The following is an 18,264-nucleotide window of genomic DNA, read 5'->3' as shown; positions in this document are numbered from 1 at the left end:
TGTGGTGGGGCTAGGTGGCTCTGTCTTGCATTCAGCTGATCTCTGTCCAATCCTAGTGAAATCAGTGACTCTAGGTTGAAGTCTCAGCTTAAATTTGTTTCCTTGGAGTTGCAGCTTGCCTTGGCAGAGAAGACATGCAATTATCTATCTCTTCTCTCAGCTCAGCTCCTACCCTTCGGCTTTGCTGGGTTCTTTCTGGCCGTTATCTCTCCCTCTGAACTGGAGCTTCTGTTGAAAGCTGGCACCAGTCAGCCATCATCCCCCATACCCCCTTGTTCTGTTGTTCCCGGCGATCTGAGCTAAATGTCTATCCCATCTGTCATCATCAAATGTCTAGTTTCTGATAATAACTTATAAGCCATGCAAGGAAATAAGATAGTATGATCCATATACTGGAAAAAGGTCAGCAATGGAAACTATCTGTGAGAGGGGCCAGATATGGGATCTAAAAGATAAAGACTTAGAAGTATCCATTGGGTAGCACCTGTGGCTCAAAGGAGTAGAACACCAGCCCCATATACCAGAGGTGGCGGGTTCAAACACAGCCCAGGCCAAAAAAAAAAGGAAAGAAAGAAAGAAAGAAAAAAACATTATAAACGTGAAAATAACCAAAAGAAATCAAGACTTAAGAAGAAAGGTATAATGATAACGTTACAGTAAATAGAGAATATCGATAATGACTAAAATTATTTTTTAAAGAAGAACCAAACAGAAACTCAGTATTTGAAAAGTAAAAGGACTCAAAGGAAATATGCAGCAAGGAGCTCAAGAGTAATTCGAATAACTTGAGTAACTAACATCAGAAAGAATTAGCAATGTTTGTCACATACACCTATCTCACAAGAATAAAATAAATTCACCAGACTGAAAAAATGTGATGCCAGTCTATAAGTTGAATCCATGCAAAAAATAAAGTGTACTGATAAACCTAATTACATAATTATAAAGACAATATAAGTTTCTATTTCTTCTATACCGATTCATAAAGCAACTGCATAAAATAATTTACATATGTAATGTTATCAAAGGATGTATAACATATAAATACATATTTGTCAAAAGGAACAGAGAAGAGATGGGTGGGAGCACAGCAGTACAGGGCTAGGGAAATAACTCTGATGGTAACTTTAATACATGGGAACAAATGAAGAGTACCACAAATACTAAATAAGAAGGCTAATATAACAGAATCTATAAATACACACTTGCTCCCCTTTCCACTCTCAGCTTATCTGAAGGACAAAAAATTATATAAAATGATAATGAGGAACTATTTGGTTTATAATATTTACAGATGTAGTATGTATAATACTGATACCATAAAAAGCAGGGAGAGTGAACAAAACTACCTAATAGTAACATTTCTATTGCCCACTAGAATTAAGTTAGTGTATAATGGATGCTAATTCATATAGTTAATATACATATGGTAAGCTTTAGTGCAATTGAAAAATAACTGAAAATGTATATAGTAAAAAATAACTAAAGAAATTAAAATGCTACCATAGAAAATATTCATTTAATTTATTGAAGACTAAAGAAACACCCATGAGGAATATGGAATAAAAAATTAAAATGGTAATGTGTAATAAGTAATAACATTAAATGTAAATGGATTAAACAAATCAAAAGACAGAGATGGTCACTGGATTAAAAAAGTAATATCCAACTACAGTACATGTTGTCTACATGAGATGCATTTAGATCGAAATATCCAAATAGGTCGAAAGTAACAGGATGGAAAAGATAGACCAGGCACAAAGAAATCAAGAAAGCAGCAATGGCTACGCAATTATCATAAAATAGACTTTAAAACTAAAAAAAAAAAAAGTTACTAAAGAAAAAATGATAAACCACTTATTATGGTAACAAGTCCATAAATCAGAAATATAGAACAATTACAAACATATACACATACCAAACAATAAGGCACTAAAATACACTAAGCAAAAAATGGGCAAAAATGAAAAGAATACATATTAGAGACTTCAATATCCCATTTACAATAACAGATAAAAGAACCAGGCAATAAATCAACAAGGCCATAGAATACTTAAATAATATTATGAACCAAATACATATGACATTTATAGTAAATAGTTCCTCAACAACTGCAGAATAATCACTTGTCTCAAGCAGATGTAGAACCTTCTCAAGGATGGAGCACATGCTAAGCCACACACCTTGATAAAATTGAAATATTATATTTTCTATGATATAATGAAATTAAAAATCAACAACAGACAAATTTGAGAGACTCATAAATGTATAGAAACTAACAACATACTCTTAAATAATCAATGGGTCAAAGAAGAAATCAAAAGTGAAATTAGAAAATACCTTGATTCAAATAAAAATGAAACATATAGTTCATATAGTTAATATGAACTAAATACAGCTATAAAACATATAGAATACAGTTACAGCAGTACTTGGAAGTTATATGCCTTTATATACACACATATACACATATAAAATATACCTTTTTAATAAAAAATAATCTCAAGTCAATAAATTAACCTTTTACCCTAAGATAATGGAAAAGAGAAATTTTAATATAAAGTAAGTAAAAAGAAGGGGATATTAAATAATAAAAACTTGAGCAGGATGAATGATATAAATAAAAAAGTGAAAATCAAGGAAACCAAAACCTACTTTTTGAAGAGACAAAGTCAATAAGCCTTTACTTAAATTTATGAAAAGAGAGAAAAACTCTGAGAGATGAAAGATATTACTACTGACCTTAAAAAATAACAAGAATTATAAAAGAAAGTATGAAAAACTCTATGCCAATAATTTAGATAAAAAAGATATTCCTAAAAAGACACAAAGTACTGAAACTGAATAAAAACAAAAAAACCTAATAGATCTATAACAAGGAGTTTAATTAGTAATCAAAAACCACCCATGAAAAAAATAGCCCATTCCCAGATGTCTTCGCTGATGAATTCCAGCAAACATTTAAAGTTGTATTAACAATTCTGAATAAACTCTTCCAAAATTAGAATAGAGGGGAACACACCCAACTCTCTCTATGAAGCCAGTATTACCCAAATATCATACAAATATATCACAAGAAAAGAAAACTAGAAAAGAACATCTCTTAAAAACAAAGATCCAAAATTCTGAAAACATAGCAGCAGCATGTTGAAAGGATAACACACCATGACCAAATGAGATTAATCCCAAGAATGCAAGAATTATTTAACATTTGAAAATCAATTATGTAATATACCATATTAATAAAATACAAAATAAAAGCCACATGTATATCAATTGATACAGGAAAAAATCTGATAAACTCCAACAAATTTTTATAATAAAAACAATTAACAAATACAGAATGAAAAGGAACTTCCTCAATCTAAAATCAGGCACCCGCAAGACACACACAGCTAACATCATACTTCTCACCATGCTTATTCAACATAACAACAGAAGCCCCAGCCTCCTTAATAAGGCCATAAAAATAAAAAAGAAGGATAATGATTTGGAAAGAAATAAAACTGTCTCTAAGTTCAGATAATATGATTGTCCCATGAAGAATCTACAAAAAAAAAAAAAGGCTCGAATTGTTATATGAGTTCAGCAGGGTGGCAAAATACAAGATCAACAGACAAATAATAAATTTTATTTCTATATATGAGTAATAAACATGTGAAATTCAAAGTATAAAATATAACAGCATTTATAATCACTATGAAAAAAACAAAAATTACATACTTACGTATATACTTAACAAGATATGAACATGCAGGTAAAAGAAATCAAAGAAGACTTAACAAATGGAATGACATGCCATGTCTTTGGAATACAAGACTCAATGTAGTAAAGACAGCAATTATCCCCCATGCTTATCTATATAATTAATGTAATTAGCATGAAAATCACACCAGGATATTTTGTACATACATACAAAATTATTCCAAAATTTATATGGAATGGGACAGGCAATAAAAGTTAAAACTATCTTTGAAAACTAACTTGAAAATGAAAAATAGTGGGAGGAATTGCTACACCTGATACTGAGGTTTCCTGTGTTCTCATAGTAATCAAAAGGGTGGTTTTAGCAAATGAGGTATAAACCCACAGACCAATGAAAGAAATTAAAGAACCTATGAAAAGACTCACACAAATATGCCCGATTTCTAACAAAGGTAAAAAAATAATTCAATACAATAAAGATAACCTTTCCAAGAAATACTGCTGGAGAAACTGAACATGCAGAAAAAATTCACCCTTTACCAAACATCAACACACCTCACACAAAAATTAACTCAAATGCATCCCATACATAAATGCTAAAAAGAAAACTATGAACATTAAAAAATAGGCAAATAAATCTGGGATTTAGTTGTAGGCAAAAGATTCTTTGTATCAATACCAAAACTCTGATTCATAAAAGCAAATGTGATAAACCAGACCTCATTAGATTTTCAAACTTTGGCTCAGTAAAGATCCTGTCAAAAGAGTGAAAAGATGAGATATAGGGTAGAAGAAAATATTTGCAAATAACATACCCAATAAAGGAATAGTACCTAGAAATATACATATATGTACGTGTATGTGTGTATACATAGATGTATGAATATATGTGTGCATGTATATATATTCAAATCTATTAAAAACTCAACAGTAATATATAAACAATCCAATGAGGAAAAAATGATCAAATGATATCAGTAGACATTTCATCAAACAGTAAGTATAAATGGCAAAAAACTCATACAAACATGTTCAATACATTAGATATTAGGTAAATACAAATTAAAATCTCAATGAAATGTTACTTCACACCTATCAAAATAGCTAAAATAATAAGTAATTATAGCACCACATGCTAGTGAAGATGTAGCCAAAGCGGAACATTCTCATATTGCTGGTGGGAACATAAAATGGTACAGCCACTCTGGAAAACAGGTTAGTAGCTTCTTACAAAACTAAATATGCAACTACCATATGATCCATCAACGTACTTTGGACATTTGCTCCATGTGAATGAAAACTTTTGTCTATATTAAAATAATGCACAAATGTTAGCAGCTTTATATGTAATAGCTAAAAACCTGAAGCAAGCCAGATGCCCTTCAATACGTGAGTGGTTAAATAAATTGTGGAGTACATGCATACTCTGAAAGACAACAATAGAAAGGAATGAGTGACTGCTATAGTCTGGGTGTTTTCACCCTCCAAATCTCAGGTTGAAATCTGATCCCCAATGTTGGAGGTGAGGCCTGACGAGAGGTATTCAATCCTCATGAATGATTCTGTTTGTTCCTCATGGTAGTGAATGAGTTGTCACTCCATTAGTTTCCAGGAGAGCTGGTTGTTAAAAAGAACCTGAAACTCCCTCCTTGCTTCCTTTCTCACCATGTGATCTGTGCACTTGCCATTTCGGAAGCAGCCTCACCAGAAGCAGATGCTGATACCATGCATCTTGGACAGCCTGTATTACCCTGATCCAAATAAACCTCTTCTCTTTATAAGCTACCCGGTTTCAGATATATCCTTATAGCAACACTAAATGAATACAATTTACATGAATCTCCAGGGAATTAGACCAAATGGAAAAACCAATCCCAAAAACCAAACCAAATATCATTATATTTGTATTTCTGAAATGACAAAATCATAGAATTATAGAAAATTAAAGGTTGCCAAAATACATGGATATAGGTAGGTAGAAATTGAGTTCAATTATAAAAGGACAATAAAAGATATCCTTCTGTCCATAGGACTCCACTACATCTTGTTTACAGTGGCAAATATATCTATGACCCTACACATGTGAGAACAATTACAGAGTTACACACACACACAAATGAATACACATAAAACTGGAGAAATATGAATAAAATGAGTGGACTGAAACAAAGTCAGTATCTTGGTCTGTTTACAAGATGTTACCATTGGGGCACACTAGGTAATGGATACATGAGATCTCTCTGAATTAGTTCTTGCAACAATATGTGAGTCTGTAATTACCTTGAAACAAAAGCTTAATTTAAAAAATTGGCCTAGAAAAGAAAATACAGGAAACTATTTTTATTTTCTAAGTGTAGGAAACAACCTCTTAGTAAAACAAAATAAAAACGTAATTCAGAGAAATAAACTGATAAATCTTATTACAACAAAATTTGAAACTTCTGTTAGTATAAACAACATTGTGAGTAAAGACAAGTAAAAAATAAGCAAAAATTATTTGAAAAATGACTAAGAAAGAATTGGTATCCAAAATACCCAATACCTATACACTAATAAGCAAACAGCAAACTATTTAAAAGCAAAATGATAGTGACATTTAAAAGGCAATGTAATCTATTGGGTAACAAAAATATAGAAAGATGCTCAAACTTACTAAAAATTAAGGAAGTGTATAGTAAAGCAATGAGTCATCGTTTTATACTTATTGTCTTGACAAATTTAAAGTCATATAAAGATGTAATTATAAGTAAAATCATATAGTCATATAAGTAAAGTGTCATATAAAGACGTAATGTAATTATAAGTAAAATCCAAACATCATGTCTACACTCCCTGCTTCATTCATCCACTTAAATTTATTTATCTGTGTAAATTCTGACATCCCTTTGAAGAAAACAGACTCTCTTTTAGCCATCCTGTGCCTTCACCTCTAACCCTTCACAAAGTACTTTATATAATACAGACAGGCAGCAAATTGTTTTAGTTAAATACGACTGAAAATAGCAAAATCCCTTTAAAATAAATTAAGTATTTTTAAACATTAAGAAATGTTAAAATGCAAATATCTTCACTTCTTACCATATATAACATATTTTAGTTGAAGATTTTTAACAATTTCTTCCACAGTAGGTTTAAACTCGAGGAAACATGTGTAAACTCCACTCATAGCCTCCTCAAAGTTCTGAAATATAAGGCTTCCTGTGGATGTTACTTGTGCAGTGCTGTTTTCTAATAAAGGAATAAGATACAGTTATTAGTTGCTTAAATTATATAAGATAGATAAAATACCAAAATATTTTCTAAGCAGAATACAATGAGCAAAATTTATCTATATTATCACTTAAAGGATTTGGGGACATAGCTAGCCATACCATCAGATGCCTGCTGACAGTGAGTGAGCTGACAGGGTAACTTTCTTGGTGTCAGATTTTCACTAACTAGATTTTGATACTTTTGTGGCTGCCTAAGTGGTAACAGATTAACAAGGACACAAATATAATGTGCTCCTAATCTGCTCCTTGTGTTGAACTGAACGCTATCAGAAATATAGTACACATACACCTCAGTTAGCTTTAAAGCTGCATATAAAACAGATACAATAGTATACCTATAACAAAAGCTATCAGAATATAGTCACTAACAACTAGACATTTCTTATCGCAATACATGATAAAAAGCAAAATTTAGGTTGTAACCTTGAGGATTGCAGAAGAAAAAAAAAAAAGTAGATTAGATGACCTAACCTGTCCAAGGTCACAATCGCAGAGTTGCAGTGTTGGAAGTTAGAATGGGATATAAGCTCCCTTTCTACTTCAATAAGCCTCATGTTTAAGTGTCACACTGAAAAAAGGCTACCCAGTGAAATGGAAAGTAAATCTGCCTTTAAGGCAGTAAGACCTGGGTTTCAAGAATACCTTTCTCTCTTGGAAACTATATAACCCTGAGTAGCCGCTAACTCTTTATGAAATCCAGCTCCTTCATTTGTACAGTAAATAATCATAACACATGATAAGCTATCTCACAGGATCATTCTGTATAACAAATACAATGAATGTTAAAATACTTGAAAAAGCTACAAATCTGTTACTCTGAAAGTTCATAACCACAGTTTTTCATTTGAAAATTTTTCAGATATTAAAATTTGCTTAGTCACTAAGTCAATATTCTATTACTTGAAACTGAAAGTACTATTTCAGGAAATAATTGTCAATCTTTTCCTATTTTAAGTAATTTGTTGTTTATAAATTTTAAGTTGAAATATTTCTCAAAAATAACATAAAGGATGAGTTTCTTAGTGTTGAAATTTTCAGTAATAATTTGTTTAACAAATATTTATTGAGTTTCTAGAAGGCCACAGGCTCCCTACCCCTATTCTGGTACATGCAAATACTGCTTGAGATATTGAAGGAGAAATAATAGATGTATATGCCCACCCTCAGGTAATTCAATTTTTCATTTTTTTATTAAATCATAACTGTGTAGATTTATGGGGTATAATGTGATTTGATATACAATGTGTAATGCTTACATCAAACTGATTAACATTACCATCCCCTCACCTACTTATTTGTTGTGGTGAGACATTTATACTCTACTCTTCACAGTTTTGACATGAACCACTGCATTGTGCACAATAGGTGAGGTCCCACTAAATACTCTCCCTCCTTTTGCCCTTCCCCTTCCCCTCCCTTCTCCCTTTTCTTCCCTCCTTCCTGGACTATAGTTGTGTTTTATCATTTGTATGAATGTGTGGGTGATTATACATTGGATTCATAATAGTATTGAGTACATTGGATATGCTTTTTTCCCATTCTTGAGATACTTTATTGAAAAGAATGTTCCAGTTCCATGTTAGGTAAATTCCCAGATATTTCATCGTTTTTGGCACTACTGTAAAAGGAATACAGTCCTTGACTATATTTTCAGCTTGACATAAAAGATATTGATTTGTAAGTATTTATTTTGTACCCTGAGATGCTTCTGTATTCCTTGATCACTTCTAATAGTTTTGTAGTTGAGTCATGGGGATTTTCCAGGTATAAGATCAGGTCATCTGCAAAAGGTGAGAGTTTGATCTCTTCTTATCCCATTTGGATACCCTTGAGGACCTTCTCTTTGCCTGACTGCAATGGCTAAGACTTCTATTACTATGTTGAATAGCAGTGGAGACAGTGGGCATCCTTGTCTAGTTCCGGATCTAAGTGGAAATGTTCTCAATGTTACTCCATTCAATATGATATTGGCTGGGATTTGCAGTAGATGGCCTCTATCAGTTTAAGAAATGACCCATCGAAGCCTATATTCTTAAGTGTTCTGATTATGAAAGGATGCTGGCTATTACCAAAAGCTTTTTCTGCATCAATTGAGAGAATCATATGGTGTTTTGGTTTTATTTTACTTATGTGATGTATTACATTTATAGATTTATGTATGTTGAACCAACCTTGTAACCCTGGGATAAAACCAACTTGGTCATGGTGTATGATTTTTTTTGATGTGTCCATGAATTCTGTTTGCTAGGATCTTATTGAATATTTCTGCACCAATATTCATTAATGATATTGGTCTATAGTTTTCTTTCTCTGTTGGGTCCTTTCCAGTTTGGGGGATTAAGCTGATATTTACCTCATAGAACATGTTGGGAAGTATTCCTTCTTTTTCTATGCTTTGGAAAAAGTTATGTAATTTAGGTACTAGTTCCTCTTTAAAAGTTTGGTAGAATTCTGATGTGAAGCCATCTGGTCTCAGACTTTTATTTTTTGAGAGATTTCATATAGTTGATGCTATTTCAGAGCTTGATATAGGTCTATTCAAGATTTCTAATTCTTTCTGGCTGAGTCTAAGAAGGTGGCATGCTTTCAGGTATTGATTCATTTCCTCGAGATTATCATATTTCTGAGCATAGAGTTTTTTGTAGTAATCATTGAGGATTTTTAAAATTTCTATGGTATCTATTGTTATTTCTTCTTTATTGTTTCTGATTGATGATATTAAAGATTTTATTTTTCTGTTTCTAGTTAGGTTAGCCAAAGGTTTATCAATTTTGTTAATCTTTTCAAAGAACCAACTTTTTGTTTCCTTGATCTTTTGAATGTTACTTTTGTTTTCAATGTCATTTAATTCTGCTCTAATTTTGGTTTTTTCTTTCCTTCTGCTAGGTTTGGGGCTGGAATGTTCTTCCTTTTCCTATTGCTTGAGGTGACCCATTAAGTTGTTGACTTCCTCTCTTTCTGTTTTCTTGACGAAGGCTTCCAATGATACAAATTTCCCTCTTAAGACTGCCTTTGCAGTATCGCACATGTTTTGATAACTTGTGTCTTCATTATCATTTTGTTCCAAAAATTTGGTGATTCTTAACCTCATCTTTGACCCAGCCATCATTCAGCATAAGGTTATTTAGTCTTTCATGACTTTGTTTTAGTATGAAGATTCCTGCTGCTATTGAGTTCAACTTTTATTCTGTGATGTTCTGAGAAGATACAAGGAATAATTTCCATTCTTTTAAATTTGCTGAGGTTCGACTTGTGTCCTAAGATATGACCAATTTTGGAGGATGATCCATGGACTGATGAGAAGAATGTGTATTCAGTTTTATTAGGACAAAATTTTCTGTAGATGTCTGTAAAGTCCATTTGTTCTAGGGTCAAGTTTAATTCTATTATTTCTTTGTTTTGTTTCTTTTTGGAGAATCTATCCAGAGCTGACATAGGGGTGTTAAAATCTCCAACTATTATAGTGCAGGAAGATACCAAATTGTCCATATCTGTTAGGATTTGCTTTATAAATTGAAGAGCTTCTGGTAGGGCACATAAATGTTAATTATCAAAATCTCTTCAAGTTGAGTGTTCCCCTTGACAAATATGTAGTGTCCATCTTTCTCTTTCCTTATCTATGTTAGTTTAAAACTTTGTATTTGAAAACAAAATTGCAACCCCTGCTTTTAAGTGATTTGCATTTGCCTGTATTTTAGCTGTCCATCCTTTCACCCTGTTTTTTAACTCTTAAGGTAACATGAGTCTCTCGTATGCAACAGATATCTGGCCTGAGATTTTGTATCCAGTGAGCCAACCTGTGCCCCTTTAAAGAGTACAGGTTAAGACATTCACATTAATTGAGAGAACTGATAGTCATGGTAGTTTTGGGGGTATCATGTTTTTCAAATTTCCAGTGGATATTTTTAATCCTTTCAACATTGTGGAAGTTAGGCTTGGTTCAATAAATTCTGGGTGAGTTTACTTAGGTGGTAGACCATTGTGTAGTCTTTATGAAAGATGGGTCTGAGAATATCTTGGAGAGCTGGTTTAGTTATGGCAAATTTCCTTGACATGTGTATGTCAGTACAGTATTTGATTTCTCCATCACAAATGAAACTCAGTTTAGCTGGATACAGGATCCTGGGCTGAAAGTTGTTTTGTTTTAGGAAATTTAAGGTCGATGATCCTCTTTTTCTGCCTTGAAATGTTTTGGCTGAGAGATCTGCAGTCATTCTAATATTTCTCCCTTGGCTGGTAATACTTTTTTCTTTTTTCTTTTTTTCTGCAGTTTTTGGCCGGGGCTGGGTTTGAACCCACCACTTCCAGCATATGGGGCCAGTGCCCTATTCTTTTGAGCCACAGGCACCACCCGTAATACTTTTCTTAGGTACGGCTGCTTGCGGAATTTTCTACTTCATATTACCTTTGACAAAGTTAATTACAACGTGTCTAGGAGATGTTTATATGGATTGAGTCTTGCTGGGTTTCTGAAACTGTCTACTATCTGAATTTCTGTATCTCATTCAATGCTTGGGAAATTCTCCTCCATAATATCTTGGAGTAGAACATCTGTGCCTTTAGGACCATTCTTTTCTCCTTCAGGAATTCCTATAAGACAAATTTTTGACCTTTTGGAATGATCCCACAACTCTCTCAGGGAATGATCTGTTTTTGCTTTCCATTTTACTGCCTCTTTGAATGCTTGGGATCATTCAAAAGCCTTGTCTTCAATTTCAGAGATCCTTTCTTCAGCCTGTTCAACTCTGTTATTGAGAGATTCCTTAAAACCTTTTTCATTTCCTTGAGCTCTGCTATCTCTTTTCTCATTATGTCCATATCCTTGGTGATTTTGTCTTTGAATTCATTAATTTCTTGAGACAACTTTGAACAACTCTTTGGATTTCTATTTCCATCATTTCCTCCATTCTATTCATTTTATTTGCCATTCATAGTCTGAATTATAGTTCTGACATTTCAGCTATTTGCTTATGAATGACATCTTCTGATGTACCTTTGTCATTCCTTGGGGGAGTTGATCTACTCTGATTATTATTAGTGTTCTTTCACTGGTTCCACCCATGATTACTTTCCACAGTTTGGCTAGTAAAACTCCTTTACCAAAGAGCTGGGACTGGTGATTATTGCTTTTCCCCTACAGCTTTACAAAGGTCCCTTTCAGACCTGCAGCCAGAGACTCTGTGAACCTATTTAGTGTGACAGAACCAGCTGGCTCTGTCTTATAATCAGCCAACCCTCCACCAGCAACAACTGGAGGAGGAGAAGAAGTCACTCGCACTACAATACAACCACAGATCAACCCTGGAGGGTCCCTGAGTGCACAGCCCAGGTCAAGAGTTCCAATCTGATTGTCCCAGGCAGCAGAATCACTGCTCAACTGGGAAAGTTCAAAAAGTCTCCTGTAACCCAAAAGCAGGCAGGATGTTAGAATAAATTTGTAAACGTTTTTCCACAGGTAGCTCCATCCCAAAAACCTGAGAGGCTGGAGTCTGGCTCACTCTGGTGCTCAATGAGTCAGGAAGGCCCACCCTGCCAGTCAGTCAGTGTAGGAGTGTCAGCACCTCCATCTCTGCCTTGCACCACAGCCATGCACTACCACCATTAACACCGCAGCACTGGGGCCTAGCTCCCTCCAGTGAGCAAGGACGCCAGGGATATGCACTTGCCAGAGTCAAAGGGGAGTCAGTGAGTCCTCCCCCACTGCACATTGCCACCAGCAATCCCAAGGGGCTGAAGCCCGACTCTTTCCAGTGCTCAACAGAATCTGGGCAGTGCTCTACCAGCACCTTCCCAGGGTGTGAGCACCTCCACTCATCAGTGGGCACTGTCACAGCATGTTTTTCTCTCCCACACAGTCTGTGCCTCTGCCCCAGCTACCCTCTGCCACTGGCAACCCCAAAGGGCTGAAGCCCATCTCCCTCCAGTGGTCAACAGGTCAGGGAAATGCTCCTTCAAAGTTTGACTCAGGGCTTAAGCCCCACTGCCCTCTGCGTACTATTGTTGTGAAACTCTTCTCTCTCTCTTGCTTGTCCCTCTTTCCCCTTGTCCTCCCACTTCCACTCAAGACACTGTTTCTGTGCAGTTGTCCAGCAGCCCACACAATGCCCAGACCTCTCAAGGAATTGCCACTCTGGGCTCTGCAAGGGACAGGCTTTCAGACTACTAGGTGTGGGGGAGAAGGGTAGACTGGGAGTTCAGAATTGCAGAGAAAATACTTGTTCAGTTTTATGCCAGGCAGAAGAATGACTAGGCTCACAGGTGGGACTCCTCCAGAGAGGAGTGTTTAGCAGCTCTCTCATGTGGGGTAAAGTAAGAGGTCTATTGTTCACTGCTCGCCTGTAGAGAGCACACAGAGAGCCACTCTCTTGGGGGAGGGGTCCCTCATCCTCTTGGCAATGGGTTTTGTATCTGGAATTTGTTTCCTTGGAGTCATAGCTTGCCTCAACAGTGATAATGTGAACTCCTCTATCTTCTTTCTTAGCTCAGCTCCCAACCTTCAACTTCATTGAGTTCATTCTGTCCAATGTCTTTCCCACTGGATGGAAGCCTCTGTCAAAAGCTGGCTCCAGTCAGCCATCTTACCTCCTTCCCTTCCCTCAAGGAACTTAAATAGAACATTATTCCTTGAGAACTCCCATTTATATATTATAGATGAAGCTGAAAAATGTGATATAAATTTAGAATACATTTCTATTGTAATGCCTATTTCTTCAAGAATATCATTAATTACAAGTTTACAAATTTATCCTAACATGCTGACTCTTTTCTAAACCAGATTAATAGTTTGCATGTGTTCTCTATACATTTCAGGAGAAATAAACACCTCATAGGAACAATAATAAAGGGTGCCCACAAATTTTAAAGAAATTTTAGAATGTCATGTCATCATGAAGCTATATATTCCTTTGAAATAACTGGAAATTATGGTTTCTGATACCAGAAGTATGTTAATTAATATGGATATCAAAATATGTATTTCAATGCCTACTATAATGTTAGATATGATAGCCAAAAAATCAAGTAGCATACAATCTATCATAAAAAGTCTCCTGGCTACTTTCTTATCAAGAAAAAATAAAAAGTGTCACAATTTAAAAAAGAATCCAGAGATATGTATTCTTCCCAACGTAAGAACACATGCCATAATATCTCTTAACAATCATCACTTAATAGATCTTGAAGTAAGGCATAATGGATATTTCACAATGCCAAGAGCTATACCTGTTATAACTAATATAACAGCAGATATCCAGTAACTAATTGTTTAATTAAAGTTGGTATTTCTTTTTGTAAAAACATCACATTTTCTAAAAATGAATTAACATAAGAGTATGTATGATTAGGCTACATTGTTTACATTTGCAAGGTAAAGTCCAAGAGGTAGCTCAGTCCTTGACTTGGGAGATGTGCCCTGTATCCCTACATTGTACTGGATGGGTAGAAGCTTACCAAAACCCCTTCCTACTACCCCATTCTTGAATTTATTTGTGGGTTTCTCTTGTGTGGGCCTATAGTTGTTCATCTACTAGTTTCAAATTAGTATTGAGCACTTTGGATGCTTGATTTTACATTCATGAGGCACTTTATTAAGGAAAATTTTCTTCATCTCCATCCAGGTAAAATCAAAATTTTTAAAGTTTCCATATTATTTATGGCTGAATAGTATTCCATGGTATACATATACTATAGTTTACTAATCCATTCATGGGTTGATGGCCACTTGGATTGTTGCCATATCTTTGCAATTGTGAATTGAGCTGCTATATACATTTGTCCTTATGATAATTTTTTTTCTTTTGAGTAGATACCCAGTAATGGGATCGCAGGATCAAATGGGAGGTCTACTTTTAGTTCTTTGAGGAGTCTTCATACTTCTTTCCAAAAGGCTGTATTAGTTTACAATTGTAACAACAGTGTATAAGTGTTCCTTTCTCTCTACACCACATCAGCATCTGCAGCTTTGAGGCTTTATGATGTGGGCTATCCTCACAGAGGTTAGGTGATATCTCAGGGTGGTTTTGATTTTCATTTCTCTGATGATTAAGGGTGATAAGAATTTTATCATGTGTTTGTTAGCCATTTCTCCATTTTGTTGGGAGAAGGTTCTGTTCATGTCTTATGTCCAATGATTAATAAGTGTGTTTGCTCTTTACTTGTATTGATTTGCTCGAATTCTTTGTAAATTCTGGTTATTAGCCCTTTGTCAGATTCATAGCCTATGAATACCTTCTCCCATTCTGTAGGCTATTTCTTTGGTGATTATGTTCTTAGCTATGCAGAAACTTTTTTGCTTGTTCAGTCGATTTACTTATTGTTGTTGCTGCTGCAATTGCCAGTGGGGTCTTCATAAAAATCTTTCCACAGGCTGATATTAACAAGAGTTTTCTCATATTTTCTTATAGAGTTTTTATAGTTTTTTGCCTTATATTTATATCTTTTATCCAGTATGAGTTAATTTTTCTAAGTGGTAATAGGTATAGGTCTAGTTTCAGTCTTTTACATGTTAAAAGGGAGGTCAAACTTTCCCTCTGCAGATGCTATGATCTTATACTTAGAAAATACAAAGAACTCAACCACAAGACTCCTAAAAGTGATTAAGAAATACTGAAACGAGGGCGGAGCAAAATGGCAGCCTAGTAACAGCTTCCTTGCATCTGGGCACCGTGAGTCTGGGGAGATAGGACTCCAGGCATCTCTGGCTGGTGGGATCAGCCTATCATCACCCCTGAGAGGATACAGGGAGTCAGCGACAGACTTCTGGACCCCAAGAGGAGGACTAAAACAGTGGAAAACTGGCAAGTGGTCACGTGTGTTCAATCCGTCTAAACCCACCCGCAACTGTAAGTTCAGTAGCAGCGAGACTGCAAACCAGAAAGGACTTACCTGTGAACTGTTTTGGTGTCTTTGGACTTGGCACTGAGTTGAACTGCCTTGGGGAAGGCCTGAGCGGGAGTGCGGAGAACTTTGGCCTTTGTCTAGGGCCCCAGTATGAGCCGCTGAGCCAGACGGAGCTAATAGTGTTTGGCTCTGGGTCACAGGCAGACATTGTGAGCGATCTGCCCTGGCAAGCTCCGCCCTCAGGGTCGCAGAGGTAGAATTGGGTGGGAGCTGGTAACCCAGCGACCAAGTAGCCTAAGGGCGGGGTCTGAGCCGCCTTGCAGCCCTAACCCTTGGGGGCAGAGGGAGACCAGTATTGGCACACAGGGTAAGTGGATACCCACTTCAGCAGTGACTCCAGCGACAAGCACTTCCCTGGGAAAGCTTCTGCTCAGCAAGTGAACAAGTTCAAAGTGCCTTTTAAGTGGGCTGAAGAGAGATTTAGGGTGTCTATCAGCTGGGGTTTGAGAAACTAGCAGCCTCCAGTCGTATCAGAACTGTGATTAACATCTCATACCCCAGAAGACCACGTGTTGCCCAGACAATATTCAATAACATATACATACTGCTTTGTTTTTGGTTGTGTCTTTTTTTTTTTTTTTTTTGGTTTGGTTGTTTTTTTTTTTTTTGTTTATTTTGATGTTGTTGATTGTAGTTTTGTTTTTTTTTTAAGTTCAACCTTTTCCATACAGATCCTTTTTCTTTCTCAATGTTTCTAGTTTAATTATGATTTCCCATTGCTGCCTATTTCAATAATTAGAACTTCATTTTTCTTAGTGTTTCTACCGCTATGATTTGGTTTTCCACCCAATTTTATCCCGAAAAGTTTTCTGTTTGCTTGTTTTGGTTTGATTTATAGCATTTTTGTCTTTCCTCTCTACTTGGTGGAGGTGGGGTACTGTGTCTGATCAGGTTAGCAAAGAGCTGCTGACCTCAAGGGAACCACCCAACTGGGCACCCCCAGAAGGTGTTTTGTTTTTTTTTAAGGTTGTATCAAAGTACCCTACTATACACCTATATTGCTCTATCTCCCTCTTTCTGTGCCTCTATTCTTTTTGTCAATATTCCTTTTACCCACCCCCTCTCCTTTCTCCATTTTTCTTTTTTTTCTTATCACTCGGTCCTCCTTTCTTTCATCCCTTTTTTGCTCTTCAACCTTCTCACCCTTCTGGTCCACCCTTAGTCCACAGGCACGAGAACTTAAAGAGCAAGAGGAAGTGAAAGGAAAATTAGGGCAAGGAAACAGATAAAAGAAATCACTCATGAGGAAGAATAAGCAGAAAACTCCAGGCAACATGAAGAACCAGTCCAGAACAACTCCGCCAAGGGACCATGAGGTAGCTACTGCAGAGGATTCCACCTAAAAAGAAATGTTAGGAATCACAGAAAGGGAATTTAGAATACACATGTTGAAAACAATGAAAGAAATGATGGAAACAATGAAGGAAACTGCTAATAAAGTGGAAAATACCCAAAAGGAAATTCAAAAACAGAATCAAATAAGAGATGAACGATATGAAGAATATAAAAAGGATATAGCAGAGCTGAAGGAACTGAAACAGTCAATTAGGGAACTTAAAGATGCAATGGAAAGTATCAGCAACAGGTTAGACCATGCAGAAGAAAGAATTTCAGAGGCAGAAGACAAAGATCTTGAGATAACTCAGACAGTAAAAGAGGCACAAAAGAAGAGACAGAAAGCAGAACGTTCACTGTCAGAATTATGGGACTTCATGAAGCGTTCCAACATACGAGTTATAGGAATTCCAGAAGGGGAAGAAGAATGCCCCAGAGGAATGGATGCCATACTAGAGAATATTATAAAAGAAAATTTCCCAAATATCACCAAACATTCTGACATACTGCTTTCAGAGGGATATCGGACCCCAGGTCGCCTCAACTCTAACCGAGCTTCTCCAAGACACATTGTGATGAACCTGTCCAAAGTCAAGACAAAAGAAAAGATTCTGCAAACTGCCAGGAGTAAGCGCCAGTTGACCTACAGGGGCAAATCCATCAGAGTGACTGCAGACTTCTCTAATGAAACTTTCCAAGCAAGAAGACAATGGTCATCTACCTTTAATCTACTTAAACAGAACAATTTCCAGCCCAGAATTCTGTACCCCGGTAAGCTAAGCTTCAAAATTGACGGAGAAATCAAATCATTTACGGATATACAAACATTGAGGAAATTCACCCCAACAAGACCAGCTCTACAGGAAATACTTCAACCTGCTCTGCACACTGACCACCACAATGGATCAGCAGTAAAGTAAGAACTCAGAAATTAAAGGACAGACCTAACCTCCACACTGATGCAAAAGATAAAACTAAGCAATGGACTCTCACAAAATAAGACGAATAGAATATTACCACACTTATCAATTATCTCAATAAATGTTAATGGCTT

At 35.8% G+C, this 18,264-nt stretch overlaps 1 protein-coding gene across 4 annotated transcripts in view; it reads right to left on the bottom strand.

Annotated features, from left to right (window-relative positions):
- ZPBP (zona pellucida binding protein) overlaps positions 1-18,264 on the bottom strand; it is a 165,828-nt gene that overhangs the window by 106,250 nt on the left and 41,314 nt on the right. For all 4 annotated transcript variants that reach the window (XR_008372894.1, XM_053553735.1, XM_053553737.1 and 1 more), the window contains one exon: positions 6,784-6,933. Coding sequence is in view for 3 of the 4 variants with exons in the window: in XM_053553735.1 (XP_053409710.1) it covers positions 6,784-6,933 (150 nt within the window). In the remaining variant the exon portion in view is untranslated. The remainder of the gene's footprint in view (positions 1-6,783; positions 6,934-18,264) is intronic.

Source organism: Nycticebus coucang, chromosome 11 (genome assembly GCF_027406575.1).
Source record: "Nycticebus coucang isolate mNycCou1 chromosome 11, mNycCou1.pri, whole genome shotgun sequence".
Lineage (NCBI taxonomy): Eukaryota > Metazoa > Chordata > Mammalia > Primates > Lorisidae > Nycticebus > Nycticebus coucang.
This window is presented reverse-complemented; position numbering and strand designations above follow the sequence as displayed.